The sequence below is a fragment of the Peromyscus californicus genome, unplaced genomic scaffold (assembly GCF_007827085.1).
Source record: "Peromyscus californicus insignis strain IS unplaced genomic scaffold, ASM782708v3 Scaffold_11__1_contigs__length_118956290, whole genome shotgun sequence".
Taxonomy (NCBI): Eukaryota; Metazoa; Chordata; class Mammalia; order Rodentia; family Cricetidae; genus Peromyscus; species Peromyscus californicus.
In genome coordinates, this window is record NW_026294402.1 from 51,364,653 (window position 1) to 51,390,284 (window position 25,632).

A 25,632-nucleotide genomic window follows, 5' to 3' on the forward strand; every position below is an offset into this window, starting at 1 on the left:
AGGAGGCAGTGGGTAAGGAAAAACACCAAGATTCTTAGGTCAGGAGGCCTGGGTTCCTGACAGGAAATGGGCAGGCACCTGCCTTTGACCCTGGACTCTGAGCTGGGCTCTTCCTACACAAAATGAGGGGAAGGGTGCTCAGCCCCTGCCTTGAGGGTTGTTTTGAAGCACATGTTATCACAGGACTGAGCTGCACCGTAGGGTCGAGACCTCTAGTCTTTACAGGCGGAGAAAGTACAGTCTGTGGGAAGGGAAGGTCAAACTCAGAGCCCTGTCTAGCGCTCTGCTCCAGCAGAGTCCTTAGAGACCTGTGACCACTGGGGCACCTAAACCCCCACCATCCCCGCAGAAGAGGGCCGGCAGCTCACACTTCCTTTCCCATTCTCAAGCGATCTTGCCCACAGTGTTCTGGGGAATCTAAAGTCTCAGAGACTTTGTCCCAAATCTTTAAAATGGGGCGTGAGTCTAACTTGGCAGTAAAGGTCCTTCAACCCTGACCAGGAGCAGGAGCCCAGAACGGCCCCTTTAAGAAGGCTGGGGGTGGGAGCAGACAGAGGGAGCCCCCGCCCGAAATCCAAGCGCGGGTCGGCGCCTGCCCCGCCCCCGGAGTTAAGTACCGGACAGCCCTTGCGTCCTAGCCCTTGCGAGGAGCCCTGCTCCCTTGACTTACGACTTGAGACTCCTGCACACTCTGTTCCCTCGCCTTACAAGTCCAGACACCCAGCCCGCCGCGATGCTTCCCGGCCCAGGACACGGGCTGTCAGCTCCAGCCCTGGCCCTGGCTCTAACCTTGGTCCTGTTGGTTAGATCTGCATCTCCTGGTGAGTGAGGGGCTGGGACCCAGATCCAGCCTAGGGGATCTAGTGGGGGCTGCACTCACAGGCCAGGATCAAGAGTCCAAAGGCCTGTACTTCTCTGATCTCTGTTTATGGGGACTTCGGCTATCCAAGGACTCCAGGTTGTCTGGCTTTCTTGACCCTAGAAAGTCAGATCCTGGGAAAGGGGCCCCTGGGAGTCTGATTGCCAAGGGCGTGGCTCTGCCCACCCAGATTGTCCGGGTCACTCAGGCCACCTCAGTGCTATCCAGTCTCTCTGCCAGACAGGTTTGGGGTGACCCCAGTGGTACTTAAAGGACACCCATGGCAGTAATAAGTGGGCATCCTGGACACAGATACCCTAAGCCAGAAGAAATGGGGAGAGCTGTGAGGTGGGAAGGAGAGAGGAGGCGCAATGCCCCACCCTGTGTGTACCCAGCACACCTCTGCCATGGCCTCCTCTAACTGCCTTCTGGCCTGTGTACCCTCTCGCTGCTCTGCACCTCTCTCTTCGTTCCCAGGGGCTGGCTGGCTGGTTTCTGCCTCTACCTCCACCCACATTTAAGCCTTTTTTCCCCCCATCACTGTTCTCACTGAGAGGACCTGGTTGGTGACACACAGGACCACCCACTCTTCAGGTTCCAGAGGCAAGGCTGCTACCCCTCAGATACCTCAGCCCTGGGGCAGCCCGTGCCACACCCCCTGTCCCAAGCCGTGGTCCCTGAGCAGCAGAGCCTGAGTGAAAGTGTACCTTCTGAGAGGTGCTGGTGCACATCGCCTCTGTCACAGGGCCAGGAATCCTAGCATTACAGCATTCTTCCTTTACTGGAGACAAGGGCTGGTTATGCCATAAGATCTGTAGCCTCAGGGCCCATCAGTCATTACTACCCATGTATGAATCAGGCCTTCAGCCTACATCTTTCAGGACCGTTTCCAAGAGCAACTAAGAGCAGAGAAGGAACTTGAGTCTCCCTTCCAGGGGCCCAGGCCACACCCTTGTCCTCAGATGGGGGAAACTGGTTCTAAAGAAGGGGGTCACAAGGCACCCAGAAGGGAAATGAGTCAGGAAAGGACCCCCTGCACTAAGGTGACTCATGGACGGATCCAGGCTCCCCATCCCTGCTTCACAGATTTCCTTTCCTATAATCTCACAGCCCCAGTGGTGAACAGACCTGAAAGATGTAAAAAGGGAGCACCTGAGGTAGCTGGGAGTTCAGCTCATCCAGCCCCCAATTTCCAGCCAAGAGATGGGTCCCAGCAGCTTCAACTGAGAACAATTCTCAGATACCGTCTTAGCACCGCCAACATGAGACATGGCACTCAGGCCGCGCAGAGATGGGCAGGCTGAATCAGGGTGTGGCAATGTGTGCCCGTAATGCCAGCACTGAGGAGGCTGAAGTGCAAGGACTGCACTGTGGGTTCAAGGCCGGCCTGGGCTGCAGAATGAGTCCCAGACCAGCCTCAGCTGGAGTGAGACCCTGCCTCAAAAACAAACAAAAGAGAAAAAAAGCAGGGGAAGAAGGAAGAAGAGGAGGAGGAGGGGGGGAAGACGAAGGGAGAATGGAGAGAACTCGTATTAATTCAGGAGATCGGAAAGTGAAGTAAAATGCAAAGACCAGTTTCTAATTGTGTATAGAAAGAGCCGTGTGAAAAGTGTGGAGGAAATCAGAAGCAAGATGGGTGGGACAGAGGGCCAGCCATCCTTGAGTCAAACCTTGAAGGGTGGGAAGGCAGTCTGCACTCCGGTCTGTGGTCCTCAGCCTGGACAAGAGCGGGAGGTGGGTGTAACAGGGTGTTGAAATAGAAAGACCAGCAGCCTGGCTGGAAGGTGTATTTTGAGCACAGGACAGGAAGAGCCATTGGGCTGGGACACAAAAACCTTAAATGGCAGAATGAAGCCCACAGCCTAGGCACTGTTGGTGACAAGAAGAGGCTGCAGATACAGAGCGGGGTGGGGGTGGGGGGCAGTGGGGCGCCCGTGTTTTAACAATAAACCCACCCTGGGTTTCAGGAAGGATTTGAGCATGGGGAAGGGATGAAACAGCTGATACTCACCCCTATGCCAGAGCTTCTGCATAGCACACCTAACTCTCACTCCCAACACAGTCTCAGGGTTTATGTGGGGGCTGAACTCACAGCCCAGCACCAGGAGTCCAGGGGAGGTGGGTGTCTGTACTCTTTTCCCAGGCTGATTTCTGTTTGTGGGGTCTCCAGCTACCCCATGTTGTCTGGTTTTCCTGACCCGTGGAGTCACATTGCCCAGACCCATCCTGAGCTCTGCCTCAGGAAAGCTGCACTCCACCTCTCCTGGCACTTAGGTTCTCTTGTCCCAGCTGAGGCACACTTGGGTGGCTCCCCTGCACCTATCAGCATTCCAGAGTACCCAGGTCATGGGGTCTGGGAGGCAAGTTTTCTTGGCAACCATCTGGGGCAACATCTCAATGGTACAGACAACTGTACAGACAGGGAGAAATGAGACCCCAGAGAGGAAGCAAACGTCTAAGGCCTTTACAGAACCCCAGCTGCCCAAGAAAAGCCCAGGGGAAGAAGGGAGTCCACTCCTCCTGAGTGCTGTGGGAGGCCCTCGGTAGAGGAACAGAGCTGGGAGAGGCTGGGAGAGTGATGCCTGAGGGACAGACTGAGGAGAAAGAAGATGGCATTCCAGTTCAAGAAGGCTGGGCTGTAACCTCAGGACCTGGGGTGTGTCAGAGTATAGCACTGAGGACATTGACTCCTGTACCTCTTCTCTGGCCTGGCCTCACTTGGGATATAAGGGACTGAGGTGGGACCTACATAGCATGCCTCCCAGGGAAGCTCTCAGGATTATCTGGACGGGAATCAGAAGACATGGGGTATTTAAGACAGTGGGGCTCCAGGGCCCCAGATACTAGAAAGAGAATCAGAGTAGATCCTGTTGGCTCTGAGAGTGATTTACAGGGGCATCCGTGGTGTGGAGACAGATGAACCTTGTGTGTGCACTGTGCATGCTGCCCCGGATCTGTGAGGCAGGACAGAGGCCAGGGCCTTAGCCCAGCCCACCCAGACTCTAAAAAAGCTGCCCCAGAACTAAACATAACTGAACTCCCCCCTCACAGGGTCCACATGCCCAAGCAGGACAAGAAGAGCCTTTTAGCAGTGCCTGCCGGGGTGTGAGTGGGGGTATGGGGGAGGGTGAGCCATGCCAGGTGGGCCAAGCTGCTGATTGCTGGGACCACGAAGAGAGAGGGCCACAGGGAAGGGAATGGGCATGTGTGGAGCTCACGCAGGAAGTGTATAGGCTGTCTGGGAACTGGGCGTGCTGCCCAGGATAGGGTAAGGGAGGGGGACTTGGATATCCCTGGCGTCCGCGCTTGTTCACTGTGCACACAGAGGGAGCGCGCACATGAGGACCCACAGGCACAGGCCATGGTGGTTGGGATGCAGCTGTTCTCATAGACCCTGCCAGAGGCGGTAAGGGCAGGAGTAGCCGCTGCCTCATCTCCAGTCCTCTACCTGACAGACCTGGACTTGGGTGGTGCCTTGGAGGACATGGTGGAGTGGGGTGCAAAGTTGTAGCTCCTGGTCAGGACCAGGAGAAGATAAATTAGGGGTCTGTGGGCTGGGGTTTCGGCCAGCTTCCTCTTTGGTTCTCTGCTTCACTGGCTCCCTGACAACTGCTGGCCCCATCCAGAGCCTCTCCAGCATGCCCTCTGCCCCAGCCTGTGTTAATTCTGCAGAACCTTCTAGAGATAAAACTCTTGTTCTAAGGGCTGACAAAGTGGGTCTGGATGCACCATATTACCTTCATTGCTGAATCTGCAAGGAATCTTGGGATTAACTGGATCAACACCAAGAGTTGAGAGTTTAGATCCTTTCTAGGGCAGGGTTCCCTAGCTCTCTGGCCTCCTGGAGAACACAAATCTCCTAACAGGGAGAGGGTTAAGCCAGTTCATCACTCAGTCTGATCACTTCCTTCCAGAGCCAGCCCTGGTGGGTGCTGGAGTACAAGGCAGGAAATAATCCCATTTTATAGAGGAGGAAACTGGGCTCAGAGAGAAATAAGGACTCCCCCAATCACTGTAGGCATTCTCATTCATCCCAACAGAGTGGGCCATCCCAGATCAGGCCAGCAGGATAGAGGCATCCACCAGTGTGACTTCAGCCTCGCACCCCACAAGAAGAGAGAGATCTCCTAGAGAAATCCAGATCCCTGTCCCTCCAGCGATTGTTCCCACCTTTCCTCCTAAGTCGTCACAGCAAACCCCCATTAAAAACCTCCACCTACTTCCAGCTAGGGCAGCGAAGGAAGTCACACATTTGTCTCTGATGCAGTTTGTAGCCTGGGGCTGCTGTCAAGGTGGCTTGGTGGCATGGATCACCCATGTTCTAGAAGCAGTGTGGGTGGGCCTGGCCAAGAACATTGCCTGTCCTGTTGACCGGCCCTTCTCGCTCAGTGCCTACCCACGCCTGCCGGCTCGAAGCCTGTGGGGGAGCCAGCTCTGCCAACTCTGGTGTGCATTAGCCAGGCTGCCAGCCATGGCTCATGCTTACTTAAACGTTTCAGTATGTCCCCACCCCCTTTGCCTCCACAGACCTAAGAGCAGAAACCCTGACTCCAGACCAGCCCCAAGTGGGTCACAGCAGGGCTCAAGAAGTTGCTTGCCCTGAAGTCACACAGTGCTTCCTTAGTGGGGGCCAGGCCTCCCTGCCCTTTGTCCTTATTTCCTGACATGGGTGATGGCCTCACCCGCAGGAGCAGCAGCCCCATGGGAACAGATGTCTGATGTCCTCTTTCCTGGCTCTCCACCACATAGCTGAGCACAGGGTTGGTCCACTGGGGGCTGGAGAGGTCACTGTGCTGACCAGGGATTTCAGAATGTGCCTCAAAGTGCTCCCAGGGGTCACCTCCAGCCCACCTGGAGGTATACGATTCTGGGAATGTGGGATGCCTGTCTCACCCAGTACGCGTGGAGCAGCTTCCGGAACAAATGTTTGTAGATTGAGTTTTATGTCCTTTTTGCCAGGAGTGATAGCACATTACCGTAATCCCTGTACTCGAGAGGAAGAAGCAAAATTGAAAGTGTGTGGTCAGCCTAGGCTACAGAGCAAGACACTGTCTCAAAATAAATAATAATAATAATAATAATGATGATAATAATAATAATGTTGGGCTGGGGATGTGGCTTATTTGTAAGAGTGCTTGTCTTGCATGTGTGAAGCTCTGTGTTCAGTCCCCAGCAGCACCACATACACTGAGTGTGGCAGCATGCACCTGTTATCCCAGGACTTGGAGGCAGAAGCAGGAGGATCTGGAGTTCAAGGTCATTCTTGGCTAAATAGTGAGTCTAAGGATCCTAGACATTCAGACTTGATAGTGAGACTACATGAGATCCTGTGTCAAAAAAAAAAATATATATATATATATATATACTGTTTTAATAGAGGATTCTGTGGCAGAGAAAGGGGGAGGAAAGGGAGAGGGAGAGGGAGAGAGAGAGAGAGAGAGAGAAAGAGAGAGAGAGAGAGAGAGAGAGAGAGAGAGAGAGAGAGAGAGAGAGATATTACTTCAAAGAATCCCACTCAAGACTGATTGCAGGCTTTCCTGTAAAGTGTCCTTCTCCAGGCGGTTGAGCAGGAAGCCTGAAGGCAGGGAGCAGCCCCTGAACACAGTCTCCTCACACCAAACTCTGAGGTTTCTCCTGTCCCAGACTCCCACCCTACTACTCCTGCCATCAAATAGGATTCCTGAACACTCGGGTAGGCAAATGCCTCAGTGTCTCCTGCCTGCAGACCCTGCCGCACCATTGCTATGCTGTGCCCGTCTCCCTACCATGCATCAGCCTCCATGGTCAAGGTGAACCATGTCCTCGTGTCTGGTTGAGCACGGCCATCAGTTAACATCTGCTATTTCCAGCACCCTTCCACATCTGCCCCAGCTGGACTTCCCTTCCCCAGTTCTTCAAGCTTCAGCACCGCAGCCCCTGGGAGTCTTTTTACCACTACTGGCCCTGAGACCAGCCTAGTCAACTTTTCTCTTGGGGCCCTGTATGAAACAGCCCACTTTCACCTTCCCTCTGTCTCCTGACCTATGATTAGATACTCAGCAGGACCGGGCAGTGGTGGTACTCGCCTTTAATCCCAGCACTCGGGAGGCAGAGGCAGGTGGATCTCTGTGAGTTCGAAGCCAGCCTGGTCTACAGAGTGAGTTCCAGGATGGCTAGGGCTGTTACATGGAGAAACCATGTCTCAAAAAAAAAAAAAAGACACTCAGCAGGTGTGCATGCATGTGTGTGTGTGCCCACACGTACGCATACGCACACAGTGCATTGTTCCGTGACTCGACAAGAACAATGTCCAGCCCCCAAGTCAGCAGCCCTAGGGGAAGCCCCCCAGTTCAGGACACACACCCTGGCCCAGGAAGGACCTCTGGCTAAGTCTAGGCCAATCTGCTCCCTGGGGAGCAGAGAGGACTGGGGAGAGGACACCAACTTCCGTTCCCACCTAAGAGCAAACCCTTCCCCGCCCACATTTCAGGAGGGGGCAGCTATAAATATCAGTGGGCCCAGGATGCTGATTCCCACGACATCAGCTCCTCCCTGCCCCCTTCGCAAGTGCACAGGCACTGGGACCAAGAAGTTCTGCTGCAGCTGGGGCAAGGCAGGCTTAACTCCCCTCCTGCTCCCCCCCATCCACTCCCCCACACCCCTCCACCCGCCTTCCTGGCAGAGGGAGAACAAATCACCATTTTGGGAGTCTCTGGGCTATGGATGAGCTCCTTTCCTATTCTCATTTTGACTCAACCCCCACCTTTCCTGCTCTCAGCCCTCGGTTCCTCAGAGACCTTCTATGGGGAGGCAAGAGGCTAGGCACAGCGGTTACAGACATGGAGTCAGAGCGCTCATCTGGGATTAGATTCCAGCTCTAACGCTCCTGGTGTGACCTTGGCTTGGCCCCCTCTGAGCCTCCAGTCAGTCCTTTATAAACCAGGAAAGAGTAATTCCTCCCTCTCACATGCGCTGGAGACAGCCAAGCCAGATCGCGGCCTGGAAGAAAAGCTCTGCGAGCACGTGTGCCCGAAGTTGCTGTCACTCTGTCCCTACCGTCTTTCTGGGGTGGGTGGCTCAGCAGTGGGGTGCTCCTGTTCAGGAAAGGTTCCAAGGCAAGGGCACTGTGAAAGCTATCAACCAGCTGCTGCCTACCCACCACACCCCCAGCCCAGGACCCTTCACAAAGTGGAGACAGGATCCCGCATCTGTCCTGCTTGAGGGCTGAGGTCCCACCTGGCTCACTGGCAGAAGCAGAAGGCCCCTCCTGGGTGCCCAGAACCCACTTCCCCGTAGCTGACTGCCCTGAACAAGGCACACTGAGCTGGCATGGAGCTGAAACTCAGTCAGAGGATGCCAAGTGAGGAACCAAAAGGTACTGGAACCCCGTGCCCAGAGAAAGTAAGTGGGGAGGGAAAGATGGGCCCCAGTACTGTTTATGAGCAGGGGAGCCCAGAAGCCTGTCTTTTCCTTGCCCTCTGCCAACCCCACGGGGCCTTCTCTTGGTACACTCCAACTCTGACCAGAGCCCAGTGACTTTGACCTAACGTGGTTGGAGGTCAAGAGGACCATGGGGCCACTAACACCACTTGCAATCAGCAATGGGCAGCTGCGTAACAAGGAGAAGAAATTCAGGCTGAGAGAGGTTGACAAGAAGTCTCTGGGATGTTGGTGATGTCTGTGTGTGAGTCTAGTGAGGACATGCAAGAAGTGAAGCCCCAGAGAGGGCTGCAGGGTGAGAAGTCCGGCATTGTGACTCTAGAAGAACCCTTGGGATGGAGAACTAGCCAAAGTCTAAGCCTCCGGGTTGAGATACCTCTGCCTTCACCCCATAGCGTACCGGGAAGGACCCAGCTAGCTCCCCGGATGTGCTAATAGAATCCAGGCGCCTGCCCCTGGCTGCTTCTGTCTCCAGGCATCTGGGGCCCGTGTGCTTCTGATCACCCATCTGTAGCCCAGCTGGGTGCTTCTAGAAATAGGGGCTGAGATGGAGGCTTCTTCCTCCAATTAGTGAAAACTGAGGGGTAGGGAACTTGAGCCTATGCTTACTATGGGGACTTGAATCTCCCAAGTCAGCTCTAAAGTTCTGAGTCCACGCTCTTAAGAACAGGACAGGGGCTCAGCTTCTAGCTAGCTGCTTGTCCTGGGTCACACAGTATGGGCTTAAGGGCACTGGTGAGCCAGTGTGCCCTGGCAATGGGAAATCACTTCCCAAAGTTAGCCCCAGACCCTGGGGCTCTCCTAGGAGGAGAGCCTCCCTCCACCCCCGGTTCCCATCTTCCACCCCCTAGCTTGGCCCCACCCTGCCAAAAATAAACTCAGACCACCCCATTTTGTCCCAGCCAGACCCACCCAGCCCCTCCAGAGCCAGTTGAGTCACTGCTTGGGACTGCTCCTTTTTTTAACTGTCTGAGTCACCGGCTGTGGCTATGGCTGCATGACACATGCCCAAGCTCCAGTCAGCCCAGAGCCCCTAATAAGCACAACAGAGGCCACATCTGCACCGTGACTGGCAGCAGGTGAATGCTCCTGCTGCTCTGGCTTGTAGCCTCTCAGAACTAGGAAGCTCACTCCCTAGAAAGCCAAAGATGGAGCTGACCCCTAAGGTCCTACCTCACCTGTAGCGTTTTCTTGTACCTCCCCCAGACCTAGGTTTATACACCATGAGTACCAGAAAGAGAGGGGTCTCCAAGCCCAGGGTCTAGGGATGAATGGGAAGGCCTGGCTTCTAGGGAGGAGGTCACAGAGATGCCTACTATTGGCCTTGCCTGTTTGGTTCCATGTCAGGCCCCACACTGTCCCTGAAGACTCCCTGTAGGCAGAAATGCCCATGTCTGCCCCCCTCCCACTGTTGATCCTGCCTACCACTGGGCTGCTGTCTCATCTCTCTCCCAGACTCTTTTCTGTCCCATCTCTGTTTCTCCAACTTGACCATCCCTGTCCCTGGCTAGCTGGCTCCACTTCTCCCATGTCTGTGGTCCCTCTCTCTCCATCTCCTCCTTTCCCATCACTAGCTCTACATCTTTGCCTCGCCCCTCTCTCGTCCTGCTCTTTCTTTCTGTCATCTTTTACCCAGTTTGGGTGACAGTCTGAAGTGCTCCCTCTGCAGCTGGCACCCCTAGGCCCTCCTCTGTCTGCTCGGTAGACAAAATAGACCCACATCCACCCATTCCCACAAGGGAGTCTGGGCCCCTGAGACCAATAATCCCAAGAGAAATTTTCCATCCCCTTCACCCAGGCCCTGTCCCCTAGCCCAATACATAGGCTACATCCTGTCCCCGGGAATGTCAGGATCCCACAGGCACTTCCTTAGAGCCTGGGGGATGGGGAGGGGGCCTGGGAATGGCCCCTCCTTGAGCTCTGCTGGAGCAGGGCCCTGCACAACTTCAAACCCTGTCCTCTGTCTGTGGCTATGCCTCCAGCTATAAATAGGGGCTCATAGTCTATTTTCTTTAAAAACAAGCATCAGACTGGGTCACCATGGCCAGAAAAGCACTCCCTGGCTGGAGCAGTCTCCCACTCTTCCTCAGCCACTGTGTCCAGGCCCCTTAGATGGTTAGCAGGGCTAGAAAGGAGGCTGGGGGTGAGACACAGTGGAGAATATCTGAGGCAGTCTCCAAGGTGCTACCTGGACCACCTGGACCACCTGAGGGCATGTGGCCACCCTTCATACGCCCCTCCCCACCATCTCCCTCCATCACACGAGGTCAGTCTTGTGCCTGAAACTCACAGTGTCAACCAAGAGAAGTGACAGGCACACAGCTTCCCAAGCCCGAGGGTCTTTGGACCCCAAATGAAAGAAGGATGCCTTGCCTGTAAGACAAGGGGAGGGAGGCATGAGGCTTGTCCTCAGAGAGAAAGAAGAAGAGAGCTGGATCCAAGACAGGGATGGGTATCTGCTAGATTTGGGCAGAAAAGCCTGCGGTCCAGCAAGGCTGGCACATGGCAAGTTCAAGGGAGATGAGGGAGAACGCTGTGGACAGGCGAAAGTCACTCAGGGCCTCCCACACCACGCTTGGGGTTTGGAGCCTGGTCTCGGAATGGAGAGCCACCCAAAGCTTCCAGGCAAGGGAGGATGTTGGGCAAATCAGTTTAACTGTGGCTATTACTTGCAGTGGACAGCAGGAAGTTAACTAAGGCGGGCACAGGATGGTGGTGATCTGCCTTGCAGAACGGCACAGTGGGAAGGGAGGTTAATTTGAGAATTTAGAGGCAGGATGGAAGGAAAATGGATGTCCCTCGACAATGAAGAGGGAGGAAGGAGTGGACCCAGAACCCAGATTTCTGTCTACAGTGGCTGGGTAGTGGGAACTTTACTGGGCCAGTGAGCAGGTTGGGGTGGCATGACCTTGTTTGCTATGAGTGCGGTTGGACATGAGGGTTCCTGGCCCAGATGTCCAGAGCCACTGGCAGAGGTCCTGAGGGTCCAGAAAAAGAGACCACACCTGAGGATGGAAGAAAAAAAAGATGAGTACGTGGTGGCAAGAATAGGGTTTCGTTCCTGGGAGCCACGGGTGACAGGAAACTCAGTGGGAACCAGCTCCAGCAGGAGGCAGGTCTACATGAGATGTGAGGCTTCGGTCAGGGCTCTGTGGACGGCCTGATTAGCCCTCCGCCTGGTGGTTTCTGGGCTCAACCTTCTAGCCACAGACTCCTGTAGCTGGGCACTGGCCAGTGTGGTGTTTTGATGCTCTGCCTGTCTGAGACAGATCTCCTTGATAGAAATCCTCAGGACTGAGGAGATGGCTCAGAGGTTAGGAGCACTGGCTGCTCTTCCAGAGGACATGAGTTTGATTTCCAGCACCACATGACAGCTCACAACTGGCTATAACTCTAGTTCCAAGGGATCTGACACCTTCTTCTGGCCTCCCCAGGGACTGCATGCATGTAGTGCCCAGACATACATGAAAGAAGACACCCATACACATAAAAAAATAAAGGTTAAAGGGTTTTTTTTGTTTGTTTGTTTGTTTGGTTTGGGTTTTTTTCAAGAGAGGGTTTCTCTGTGTAGCTTTGGAACCTGGAACTCGCTCTGTAGACCAGGCTGGCCTCGAACTCTCAGAGATCCACCCGCCTCTGCCTCACAAGTGCTAGGATTAAAGGCATGCACCACCACCACCCGGCAAGGTTTTTAAAAAGAAAAAGAAAATTCTCAAGTGGGGCCAAATGTCACCTCCTTTTGATTTCTACTCCTCTACCTACTGATGCGTCCTCCATCTACACGCCCATGGACCTTGTGGATGTGCAAGTGCCCTGTGCAGGGACACAAGCCTAGGTCCTACCCTGAAAAGCTTCTAACATGTGGGGCTGTCGCTCAGTGGTAAATCACACGCTTAGTATGAGCAAGGCTCTGGTTTAATCTAACACACACACACACACACACACACACACACACACACACACACACACTGCCTGCCCATCTGCCCGTCTGCCTGTCTGTCTGTCTGTGTTATGGGAGACAGATGATCCCTAATCCAGCTCCTGATGAGGAGCATCTATCTGTAGGTCTCCCCCTCTTCTTCCCTAAATGTTAGACCTGATCGTTCCAAGGAACATGGCCTGTTCTGCACACACAGTGCCACCAAGCGCTGCCCAGGCCCATACTCATTGTTTCCCATCGCAGCTCACTCACCCCATTTCCAAACCCAGCCTGCCAGGCAAGGGAGCCCTGAGACACCTTCCCAACCGCCCAGTAACAACACCCTCCTCTCATGACTGGTCTGTGGCACTGTGGTCTGTGTATATATGAGCTCTGCCTGTGAGAGGGCTTGGCCCAACAGACACTCTCAGAGCACCCCCCCCCATGCCTAGTTCCTAGACCCCCCCTATTCTCCACCCTTCCCGACCTCCAAGACCCCAGTGGGCAGGACTGGCACTTAATCACTGGCTTCTGAGAAGACTGGGCCACCCCTTGCCAGCCCCTCCCGCTCCCAGCAGCTCCCAGAGCCCACCCGCAGCTGCTCCAGGAGAAGCCAGGCCGCTTCACCCTGCCAGCCCAAGCAGATGTGTTCCCTCCGGCCCTCCACTCCTCCCACTTCCACCCGACCCTGACAGAGGGAGCCTCAGGGGGACAAGAAGGGAAAAAGTGTGTCTTCCCCAGGCAAGATGCCAACCCTCACACCCCTCCTCCCACCCCGGCCGGTGCAGATGCTCCATTTCCGACTCACGTGCTGGAGCCACTGCTTTTGTATGCATGCACCTCCCTGCCAGCACCCGCAGCACCCAGCTCTGGAGCCACACCCACAGGGGCTTCAGTCCTAGTCTGGCCTCGGTCCCTGTGAACCCCTTGCACAGGGAAGTGTCCTCTCTAAGCCTCCGTGTCCCCAAGATGGGAGGTGTCTCAGAGAGATCCTGCCAGGGGTCTGGGGAGTCCCTTCTTTTTCTTCTGCGTGCCGGGAACCTTATCCCAGGCTGGACCCACTGAGATGGGAATCTCACACCCACTAGGGCCTGGCCAGCCAGGGATAGGGAATGTGGAAAAGGGCCTGGAAATCCACCCATCTGAACAAGCAGGAAAATTATAAGGCAGAGAAAAGCCTCTTGGAATTGCTCCCCACCACCCTGGTCCCGCCCGCCCTCTTTGCCTGGGGCAGGGGAGCAGTGGAGCTCCACAAAGACTCCATTGAGGCCGGCTTCCTCCCTGTCGCAGCCTCCAGCCTGGGTGGACTCTCAAAACCTCTCATTTTCCCTCCTTCTTCCTCTTGTGCCCCACATGGCCCCAGGGTTGGGATATGTGGCTGGAAGCCTAGGACACTAGCCCTGCCCCTAGAGAGCTCACAGGGCATCTCCCAGCCCGTTCCTGCTCTCTCTCCGGGAGCACTCATCCTTCATATGGGCCTCTACTTTGGAAATCATCCTTAGTCTACGGCCCTCAGCATGACTGACTGACGGTAGTTGTTGAGAGGACCAGTAACTGAGGCCAGTGCCAGAGCCAGGGCTCAGGCAATAACTGAGGAAACCGTGTCCTGTTCTTGCCTCTTTGGACTTTCAGGGAACCAAAAAGTCTATGAGAGTGAAGTTCCAAACTTGGTTCTTGTGGCCTCACAGTTCTTGGGGTGAGGGAAAGAAGACCATGCTGATCCCAGAACACTAAATGAATTAGTGTTCATTTGTGATGGTCATTTGCTGGTGAGTCTCACAGTGCTAGGTGGTCCAGCACTGCCCTGGGATGAGGTTTTTGTCTCCTGAGAGGGAGGACCATTTCTGTTCTAAATCCCAGTCCGGTGTGATTTTTGAACTGGTCTACTGCTGGCAACATGGCTGGGAAGCCTGGAATCAGGTGAGGATAGCTAAAGAGCAGCAACCGTGGGCAGTCTCCAGGGATGTCGGCAACTCTTAGCAGTGAGAGGTGTAGATGTGGCTGGTAACCCTAGCGTCATGCACATGGAGGCTGTTGTCCCTTTGGTCTGACCTGAATCTCTTCCATTTCACCTTCTCTTTCCATACCTTCAGAGCAGCAGAGGCAAGGAAAGTTGGTAGCCAGGATCAGGATGGTAGCTTGGCCTTGTAGGGGGTGGGATGTACTGATGGAGGGTACGTGGGGAGCAGATATCCCCCCCCCCAAGCTAGGCCTACTAGGCAGATTTGCTCTTGCCAAGGGGTGGAAGGAAGGGACAGGTAGGGTAGACTATCCTTCAGTCCTGGCCAACCAGGATCCAGAACACAGTTGTAATAGTCTTTGGACCCAGCTCCTCACCGACCCCACACTCACATGTTCTCTCCAGGTATGCTGACCCACACCCACCACCACACACACACTGGTCCATGAGGACTCCTTGGCTGCTTTGGTCAGCCTATCACTGCTCCCCCAGCCCAGAGCAGGGAGACTCAATAGCCAGGGCACCAGCCTCTGGGCTCTGCTCACCCCTAGCCTCTTTCAGGTTTCCCTGGCTTGGGGGCAGAACTCTGGTGGAGACAAGAAAGGGAGTCCTTGAAGGTCCAAGGGAAGGCAAGCTGGCCTGTGGGCTGGGTGACCTCAGAGAGAGCGCAATGGCTCAAGCAGGGCATTTGGCCCATTGCTCTTACAAAGGCTGCATTCAGCCCCAGGTGGGCCCCCTACACCCGTGGTGGTAGACAGAGAGCCCTTCACCCCTGCCTCAGCCCTCCCAAGAGTCTACCCCACAGACCTTCAGACTCCCTTTAAAACTGCAGCCTCACCCTGCCTTCTCAGGCCTGGAACCAGGATGCATGACCCCTGATGGCAAACCTCACAGGCTGTGGTAGAGAAATCCAGCTTCTCCAAGGCAGGATCCTCTGCTCCCCACTCGCTGGACACTCCTCATCCCAACCCACAGCAGTAGGCTCCTGTCTTCACTTTCTCCCTTGGCTTCCCCTTTCCTAACTCTAGTCTGTGTGTCCCTCGAGTTCAGTCTTTGTGAGGACAGGTCACTATGTCTCATTTTTCAGCGTTTCTCTTAGGCTTTCTGTCTCTCCCAGGCTGGCTCTTCTTTTCCATCCCAATGGCTGCACTAGGGTGTGTGTGTGTGTGTGTGTGTGTGTGTGTGTGTGTGTGTGTGTGTGTATATGTGCATGCACATGCACGTGCACTCATATAAATGAATGAATGATCGGTGAAGATCTCTTGCAGCAGCACTGGACGTCACCCCCGTTTTCACACACCCAGGGCTCCCACCCCCCACCCTGCACTCAGCTGGGCAGCAGGCACTCCGACTGCCCATCCTGCCCAACAGCTCTGGGCTCCCATTTTCTCCCTTATAAAGTCAGGCGACGACGGCAGACAACCAGGAATGCTGCCACTGCCCATGACGCAAGCCAGCTGTGGGGGCCCGCCAGACTGCCCTAGGCTATGAGGGGCAGCACGGAGCTCACAGGGGCTCACTGCCGGGGGAGAGGGTGCTGTGGGTGGGGCTGGGGTGGGGTTCAGACAGTGGCTGAGCTGAAACCTGAAGCTTACCTTTCTGAGACCAAGTCTGATAGCTTCCCCCGTATCCTCTATAAGGCCTGCACTATAGAGAACTTTGATATTGTGGAACTTGTTCTCCAGGGTTTCGGGAGACATGGGTAGCCAGAGGCCTGACTCTCCAGTACCTCCTAGGACAGGGAGTTGTACTCCCAGTTACGAGAAGCTGGGCATAAGCGAAGTCAGAGACAAAGGCCGGGGAAGAGAGACTAGGAGGGTTAGAGGCCTGAGGTGGGCTGAGAGTCATAGACAGAGGCGTTGAGAGGAGAGATCGGAAGAGAGACAGTTGGCTTGCACAGAGTTCGGAGGACCGTGAGGAGCTGGGTCTACAGCGGTCCCGCACGACTAGGGGAAGCATCTAAACTGGAAACCTTGCTCCCAGCCACAGAGATGCTAAGGCACATAGGTACTCCCCACACAGGGAGCCCTTGTCCCCGGAGCCTGCTGACAAGCAGAAGGTTGAGCATCCTAATAAGCAACTCCAGGTGCAGCATGCTAGTGCACATCTGTAATCCTACCAAGATGACGCAGAGTTCAAGGGTCACTTTAACTGCATAGTGACCCTACCTCAACAAAACTCAATGCTAAGTGTTCCCTGGGGCAAGGACCAGCCAGTCCCCATTGACACAGTTCCCAGGAGCGTCACCCCAGGCATCCAGGAGGTACCAGGACCATCCAGGACCTGCCAAAGGATAACCATCTAGAAGACTGATCAAAGCCTCCCCTGACCATCTGTGAGAGGCACCAGCATAGCAGGACACAAGCTCTTTCTGTCTCCTAACCCTGGGTCTCAGGAAAAGCATGGAGCCACCCCACCCTGGGGCCCAGACAGCAGCTCCCTGTTCATGAGAGGAAGGGTGGGAAGCCACGCGGACTTCTCCACCTTGGGCAGAACTCTGGGATGGGAGGGGCAGGAGCCCTCTAGGAACACATGGCCTCTTTGAGGGAGCCAGGCCTGTCCCAGTAATGGCAGGCAGGCAAGGGAGTCAGGATGGGCTGGGCACAATGGCTCCTCTGTCCTAACAGCTCTGGGCCCTTATGCGTATACACAAACACATAGCCTTATACAAACCCCAAAGACACCCCAGCAGCCACCCACACACTCATGCACATCTGCGTAGCCCTGGACACTCACCTGTGACCTTCCTCCACCCAAAAAAAAAAAGCCCACACAGGCAGCAAGCAGCCTTCCTGCCTCTCCAGATCATCTCCCAGAGCCTGGGGCATTTGCCCCTCCCACACAGAGGGCTTGGCCTAAACACACTACTACTACAACCCACCCCCCCTCAGCCCATAGACTCTCTCTGCCTGTAAGTTATCTAGAACCAGTAGGGGGTGTGGGAGCAGAAGCCTCCACTGTCCCACCCAGAAGGATCTGTGCATCCCTACTAGCCTTTCGCCGATCCTTGTCTCTGAGATCATTTATTCCCCTTCCTCTGTGATGCCGCCCTCGCCTCCTCCAAGAAGTCCTCTGAGATTGACTTCTAGCTTGTTATTTCTTCATCCTGCACTCTCTTTGTATTTGAAGCCCCTCCTCAGCTGCCCCCTACCTACCAGTTCTGGATGCAGCCTATCAGAAGGGGTAAGAGAAGCACAAGTATTGGAGGTGAGGGGTAGTCCTGTCAGAGTTTCCAAAGCCCCAGCCAGCTTGGCTTCAGAGGCCTCTGTTCGGACAAGGGGGCTGCCTGGCCTGCACACTCCAGCAGCACAAGGCAGCCAGTGTGAGCGCCTCTCCACACAGGAAACAGCAGGGCCCAGTCCCTCAATGGACTTATTCAGACCCCAGCTCTCTGGAAAGTACCTCTGCTTCCTGCCACCCTCCCACTTAGCCAAACAGGCTGCTGCTCTCTCCTGTGGGAAGGGAGTAGATAATGCTGGTGGTTCAGTGGTTAGGGCCAGCCATATACCTTGGTGCCTGACCCAGAGCCCCGGCTTCATCTAAGACCTAGGAAGTTGGCATATACCGTCTGTGCAAGGGAGTTTGGATGGGATCCCTCTCACCAAGGGAAGAGTGCCCTCTTCCTTGTGGGTGGTGAGCAGCCCAGCCCTAGTTTGAGATGTTTACCTCTTTGCAGGATATAAATATTCTCAGAGTGGGCAGCATCACCTGGCTCACGAAATCCCTGAAGGTTTACTGCTCGGATCTCGCCAGCTGCTCCAAGCCGCTCCAGCCCACCAGGGTGGTGGCTCCATCCTGTGGGGGCTGTGTGCCCCACCCTCTTTCTGTGGCTGCCCTTGGTTTAGCCTGCTGCATTTTGCTCAAGCACACACACACACACACACACACACACACACACACACACACACACCCCAAGCATCTACTGCCTGCCAGGTTCTTGGTCTGAGGTTCCCTGGCACAAGATACATTGGGTCTGCAGAGCGTGCCAGGAACACCTGGGCAGGTGGCTTTGCGCTCACTCTGTCCTTTTAACTCGAGGCCCCAGGAGCCACCAGAGAGATTTCAGCTCAGCCCTGAGAACAGCATTATCTTTCTTGGCCATCCCTCCTGGGGCAGAAAAGGCACAGGCCCCTGCAGTGGCTGAGGCTGCTCTCTGCTCTCTCAGGCGGATGTCAGCTGGCTCAGGCTGGCCAGGGCCCAGCAGTTGTGTGGCTGATGCCGGATCATCTCTATCAGAAGCATCAGCCTGACCGGGCCTGAAGTTTCAGAGAAGCCTGACTCGGATGACTCTCTTGTTCTCCTCCTGCAGTCTTTCCCCCACGTTAGATATCTGCCAGCATTCACGGTTCTAATCACCACAAAGGAATGGACCAGAAACTGTGGTGGTGGGCAGGAGACAGAGGAAAGCTAATTTTAGGAAACTGCCCAGACCAAGACTGAAGCTGCTTCAAGGGAGGAGGTTCTCAGTGGGGTCCAAAGGGGGCCTGGATGGCAGTCACTAACCCTTGGGTAGACCATATCTGTCCTGCTGCCTGAGGAGGCTCTCTTTGGTCCAGCTGGCAGACCTGTGGTCCGTCCTACCCTTGTGCTCAGATTCAGCCGTGGCTTGGCCTAGAGAAGGGGAACTCCACTGTTGTCTTCTCTGGCTCCTTGGGCAAGTCTGGAAACAGAGAGGCCGGATGTGACTACTCACCAGAGACCAATGATAATGATGCAGCAGGAAGCAATCGCAGCGTGATGGAGGAAGTTTTGGCCCATTTTGAATCTGACACTGCACGTGCTTCCCAACTGGCCCGGGAGCCTTTGCTCCTTGGCAGGCTCTGAGCTATAAGCTGCCCCACCTCACCCCACCCCATCCCCACAGGCACTGGGAAAATAGCATGAAAGAAAAAAAATTACCTGTTTGCATTCCACGATCAGGCACCAGCTCTGGCCAACCACAGAGGTGAAACATGGTCATGTCAAGGAGTATGAAGAGCCCACCCTAGGAGAAGGGATGTGACCAGGGAACCCCTTCATTGTGAGAGTCCCCTGGAACTCTGTTCCCGGGGACTGTGCCCACCAAGATATATGATGAGGACAAGACAGGGAAAGATCAGACCCAGGACGGGTTTTCTCTGGGGCCCAGAGGTGGAGGAAACCTGTGGGATAGCAAGAGTCCTAACAAGGCCCCCTAGACAGTGCCGCACAGAGCTATGGGGCGTGTCGGCGTGGAAGCGCCTCCTGCAGCCCAGCTGTCCATCTCTGCGATCCCTAGCCTCCTCCTGGCAGGAGCCTGGCCTTGACCACAGCTCCCTCTCTCGCCAGCCTCCTTCTTCGGGGAGAACCACCTGGAGGTGCCCGTGCCCACAGCCCTGACCAGAGTGGACTTGCTGCTCCAGTTCTCTACATCTCAGCCCGAGGCGCTGCTTCTCTTGGCCGCAGGCCAAGCTGACCACCTCCTGCTCCAGCTCGCCTCCGGACGCCTACAGGTGAGTGGCACTCCTGGGAACAGGGCTAGGAGCTCCTTCTCCGGTTCAGAATGCCTCGCTTCTGCCTGTGCGACCTCATGCCAGTCACCTCTGCCCTGGGGTCTTGATCTGTCCACTGTTGTGAGCGGACAACGACATTCCAGCGAGAGTGAGTTCCTGGTGCAGCGCTTCTGCCTGCTAGCTGGCTCCAGCCTCGTTTCTCTTCACAGCCCCTAGCTGGCCATCTGGACTCGAGAGCACTGAACCGCTACCTGCATCCACCTTTTCACAGTATCTGGCTAACAGGCTTTCTCACTGTTATCCCCGTGGTCTTCCTCTCCCCTCTCCTTGACGTTTCTGTGTGAGGAGTACTCCCTTTCCCAGGGAGTGTCCCCTGGTACCCACCTGGCTCAAGTCCCTCCACTGGGGCTCCCCTTTCCCCCTAGGCTCCCCCGTGGTATGGTGGGGCAGGCATTCTGTGATAGTAACAGTGCCATTGCCACCTGCTTCTTTTTTTTTTGTTTGGTTTTGGTTTTGGTTTTTTGTTTTTCGAGACAGGGTTTCTCTGTGTAGCTTTGCGCCTTTTCCTGGAACTCACTTGGTAGACCAGGCTGGCCTCGAACTCACAGAGATCCGCCTGGCTCTGCCTCATGAGTGCTGGGATTAAAGGCGTGCGCCACCTGCTTCTTTTTTTTTTTTTTTTTTTGTTTGTTTGTTTTTTTTTTTTTTTTTTTTTTTAGGTTTTTCGAGACAGGGTTTCTCTGTGCAGCTTTGCGCCTTTCCTGGATCTCGCTCTCTAGACCAGGCTGGCCTCGAACTCACAAAGATCCGCCTGCCTCTGCCTCCCAAGTGCTGGGATTAAAGGCGTGCGCCACCACCGCCCGGCGCCACCTGCTTCTTATGTCATGCTTTCAGAGTTTTATTAGCAAGGGGTCATTTGACTCTCTCTTGAATCTGCCCACTAACCGTGAAGAGTTTAGGGTCTTAGGCTTGGGCCCATCTGCTTTCATGCCCCATTGCAATTGGGGACTGTGGCCCTATCACCCTACGGCTGCCATGGCTACTCACTGCCACAAAGGATCACTTTGAGCCCGGGGCCTGGTGCAGTAGACAGAGGTACCCACCACCCTACAGAGGCACTTCATGCTTGGATCCCTAAGGTCTTGGGCTCTGCCACCACCCACTCCGGTTCAGGTGTCCGTGTCATGGAGGGAGCCTTCTCTACTGGATCCTCAAAACAGCACCCAGGCTGGCAAGATGGCTCAGTAGGTAGATGCCCTTCTGTGCAGGCCTCATCAGGCCTAAGTTCAATCCCCAGAACCCACAAAGTGACAGGGGAGAACTGACTCCTGAGAGTTGTCCTCTGACTTCCACGTGTGTCTGCGTACACACACACACACACACACACACACACACACACACACACACACACACACAATTTTAAAAAGAAAACACAAACCATCCCTTTGGGTTCTTACCCTGTACAGTGAGTCAAGCTACTTTTCCTTACTAGGGAGTTCATTGGGGAATTCTAGAGTTCCCATTCATTGCTCCTCCAGAAGTGATTTTTCTATAGAATCCAAACTAGGTTTTCTGGCACCACTCACCCAAGGAAAGAGAGGAAGAATGAGACTGTGGGAAATGCTGCTTCAGGAGAGAGCCTTGCTTTGTGTAGATCCCTAACTAAGGTCAGGGGTTTACACAAATCACACGGGGACCTTGACTCTACCTTGTTCGCTTTGGTCAGTACTTAGAGACAGGTAAAGAGGTAAGAGTGACATCTTGAAAGCCTTAGTCCTGGCCCCACTTGGCAGGGGGCTCAGGGTGGGAGACCCACTGTGCATTTGTGGGTTAGAAACGTCACCCACTCCCACCCCTCGTCTCCCTGTCTCTCTTCAGGTCAGACTTGTCCTGGGCCAAAAGGAGCTGAAGCTGCAGACCCCAGCAGACATAGTGATGAGCGATTCTGCCCCCCACACAGTAGTGCTCACTATCTCCAACAGCTGGGCTGTGCTGTCTGTCGATGGGGTTCTAAACACCTCTGCCCCAATCCCAAAAGCCCACCTGGAGGTCACCTATGGACTCTTTGTGGGGTCCCCTGGAAGCCTCGACCTGCCTTATCTGAAGGGAATCAGCCGACCCCTGAGGGGCTGCCTCCATTCAGCCATTCTCAATGGCCGCAACCTCCTCCGTCCACTGACGTCTGATGTTCCTGAGGGTTGTGCTGAAGAATTCTCTGCCGGTGACGACATGGGCCTGGGCTTCTCTGGACCCCACTCGCTGGCTGCCTTCCCTGCCTGGAGCACTCAGGAGGAAGGCACCCTGGAGTTTACACTCACCACTCGGAGTCAGCAAGCACCCCTGGCCTTCCAAGCAGGGGACCAACGTGGCAACTTTATCTATGTAGACATATTTGAGGGCCACTTGCGGGCTGTGGTTGAAAAGGGCCAAGGCACCATGCTGCTTCGTAACAGCGTGCCTGTGGCTGATGGGCAGCCTCATGAGGTCAGTGTGCACATAGATGCTCACCGGCTGGAGATCTCTGTGGACCAGTACCCTACCCGTACTTTCAACCGCGGGGTCCTCAGCTACCTGGAACCGCGCGGCAGTCTCCTCCTTGGGGGGCTGGACACAGAGGCCTCTCGCCACCTCCAAGAACACCGTCTAGGCCTGGCACCGGGGGCTGTCAATATCTCCCTGGTAGGGTGCATAGAAGACTTCAGCATTAATGGCAGGAGGCAGGGCCTCCGGGATGCCTGGCTGACCCGTGACATGGCAGCAGGCTGCAAGCCTGAGGAAGATGAATATGAAGAGGAGGCCTACGGCCCATATGAAACTTTCTCCACCTTGGCACCGGAAGCCTGGCCAGGCATGGAGCTGCCAGAGCCGTGTATTCCTGAGCCAGGACTGCCTCCTGTCTTTGCAAATTTCACCCAGCTGCTTACCATCAGCCCACTGGTGGTGGCCGAGGGTGGCACTGCCTGGCTCGAGTGGAGGCACGTGCAGCCCACACTGGACCTGACAGAGGCCGAGCTTCGCAAGTCCCAGGTGCTGTTCAGCGTGAGCCAGGGCGCGCGCCATGGCGAGCTGGAGCTAGACATTCCAGGAGCCCAGACCCGGAAAATGTTCACTCTATTGGATGTGGTGAACCGTAAGGCTCGCTTTGTTCACGATGGCTCTGAGGACACCTCTGACCAGCTGATGCTGGAGGTGTCGGTGACTGCTCGGGCACCCGTCCCCTCCTGTCTTCGAAGAGGCCAAATTTACATGCTGCCCATCCAGGTAAACCCCGTCAATGACCCGCCCCGCATCATCTTCCCGCACGGCAGCCTCATGGTGATCCTGGAACACACACAGAAACCTCTGGGACCTGAGATTTTCCAAGCCTATGACCCAGACTCCGCCTGTGAGGGTCTCACCATCCAGCTCCTTGGTGCCTCCACTGCTGTCCCCGTGGAACACCGAGACCAGCCTGGAGAGGCAGCAACCGAGTTTTCCTGTCGGGAACTGGAGGCAGGCAACATAGTCTACGTGCACCGTGGTGGGCCTGCACAGGACCTGACGTTCCGGGTCAGTGATGGGATGCAGGCCAGTGCTCCAGCTACCCTGAAGGTAGTGGCTGTCCGGCCAGCCATACAGATCCTCCACAACACGGGGCTGCACCTGGCCCAGGGCTCGGCTGCACCCATCTTGCCTGCCAACCTGTCAGTAGAAACGAATGCCGTCGGACAGGATGTGAGTGTGCTGTTCCGAGTCACCGGAGCCCTGCAGTTCGGCGAGCTGCAGAAGCAGGGGGCGGGAGGGGTGGAGGGCACCGAGTGGTGGGATACACTGGCGTTCCACCAGCGCGACGTAGAGCAAGGCCGGGTGAGGTACCTGAGCACTGATCCGCAACACCACACCCAAGACACAGTGGAGGGCCTGACCTTGGAGGTACAAGTGGGTCAGGAGACACTGAGCAATCTGTCTTTCCCAGTGACCATCCAGAGGGCCAAAGTATGGATGCTGCGGCTTGAGCCTCTGCATACTCAGAACCCCCATCAGGAGACCCTCACCCCAGCCCACCTCGAGGCTTCCCTGGAGGGGGAGGCAGGCCCAAACCCTCACACCTTCCACTATGAGTTGGTTCAGGCCCCCCGGAAAGGCAACCTGCAGCTCCAGGGTACAAGGCTGTCAGACGGGCAGAGCTTTAGCCAGAGTGACCTGCAGGCCGGTCGCGTGACCTACAGGGCCACGACGCGGACCTCTGAGGCGGCTGACGACTCCTTCCGTTTCCGCGTCACATCCCCCCCCCACTTCTCCCCCCTCTATACTTTCCCCATCCACATTGGTGGTGACCCAAACGCTCCTGTGCTCACTAACGTCCTTCTCATGGTGCCTGAGGGAGGAGAGGGAGTCCTGTCCGCTGACCACCTCTTTGTCAAGAGTCTCAACAGTGCCAGCTATCTCTATGAGGTTATGGAGCAGCCCCACCATGGCAGGCTGTCTTGGAAAGAACCAAAGGGTAAGGCCACCCCAGTGACATCCTTCACTAATGAGGACCTCCTGCATGGCCGACTGGTCTACCAGCACGATGACTCTGAGACCCTAGAGGATGACATCCCGTTTGTGGCCACGCGCCAGGGCGAGGGCAGTGGTGACATGGCCTGGGAGGAGGTACGCGGTGTCTTCCGAGTGGCCATCCAGCCGGTGAACGACCATGCCCCGGTGCAGACCATCAGCCGCGTCTTCCATGTGGCCCGGGGTGGACAGCGGCTGCTGACCACAGACGACGTGGCTTTCAGTGATGCCGACTCGGGCTTCACCGATGCTCAGCTAGTGCTGACCCGCAAGGACCTCCTCTTCGGCAGCATTGTGGCTATGGAGGAGCCCACGCGGCCCATCTACCGCTTCACCCAGGAGGACCTCAGGAAGAAGCAAGTCCTGTTCGTGCATTCCGGGGCCGACCATGGCTGGCTCCAGCTGCAGGTGTCTGATGGGCAACACCAGGCCACTGCCATGCTGGAGGTGCAGGCGTCGGAACCCTATCTTCATGTGGTCAATGGTTCCGGTCTTGTGGTTCCTCAAGGAGGCCAGGGCACCATTGACACAGCTGTGCTCCACCTCGACACCAACCTGGATATCCGAAGTGGGAATGAGGTCCACTACCAAGTGACGGCTGGCCCTCACCGGGGACAGCTGCTCCGGGACGGCCAGTCGGTCACCTCCTTCACCCAACGGGACTTGCTGGATGGAGCCGTTCTGTACAGCCACAACGGCAGCCTCAGCCCCCACGACACCCTGGCCCTCGCTGTGGCAGCAGGGCCAGTGCACACCAACACCATCCTACAAGTGACCATTGCCCTAGAGGGCCCCCTGGCCCCACTCCAGCTGGTTCAGCACAAAAAGATCTACGTCTTCCAGGGGGAAGCAGCGGAGATTAGACGGGACCAGCTAGAGGTAAGGAACAAGGAGATGAAGGTGGACACAGGCCAAGCAGGGGGGCACTTCCAAGAAGGGGATGTTGCTGTGGCGACTCAGGGCTTAGGAGTGCTATGTCGCTTCAGTATTCACCTATATGTGCTCCTAGGGAATCTGTTATACATACATCTACCTCTAAGTTATATGCACTTCCAGGTGCCACATACACACATGCCCTCGTTCTGGCTAACCATGTAAAATCTGGACTCCAGTCAGACCCACAGAATCTCTGAAGTAGAGCCTACACATATGTATTCTGTTAAGTTCCCTGGGAGGTTACCATGGGTAGTGAGCTTTGAGGAGTACTGTACCTCAGATCCCCAGGCCTTCGGCTCTTTTCCCAGACCCCATACAGGGACTGTGAGGGTCTAGGAAGTGTTTAGTCACTCAGGGAGGTCACAGTATAACACTGACCAGCAGACTCACAGCCTGGCTGTGAAACTCAGCCTTTCAAATCTTGACATCCTTCTGCCTGAGTGCTTGAACTTTGAGAAAGACTACGACTAAACATGTCAGGAAGTGCCACATTGGAGGAAATAGCATATGAGCCAAGCTGTGGTGACAC

The 25,632-nt window shown here is 55.5% G+C and overlaps 1 protein-coding gene across 1 annotated transcript in view; it reads left to right on the forward strand.

Annotated features, from left to right (window-relative positions):
- The first annotated feature begins 577 nt into the window (after window positions 1-577).
- Window positions 578-25,632, forward strand: part of Cspg4 (chondroitin sulfate proteoglycan 4) — a 36,907-nt gene continuing 11,852 nt past the window's right edge. The window contains exons 1-3 of the mRNA XM_052761290.1: window positions 578-821; window positions 19,465-19,628; window positions 21,507-25,046. Of these exons, the coding sequence (XP_052617250.1) occupies window positions 734-821; window positions 19,465-19,628; window positions 21,507-25,046 (3,792 nt within the window). The 5' untranslated portion in view covers window positions 578-733. The remainder of the gene's footprint in view (window positions 822-19,464; window positions 19,629-21,506; window positions 25,047-25,632) is intronic.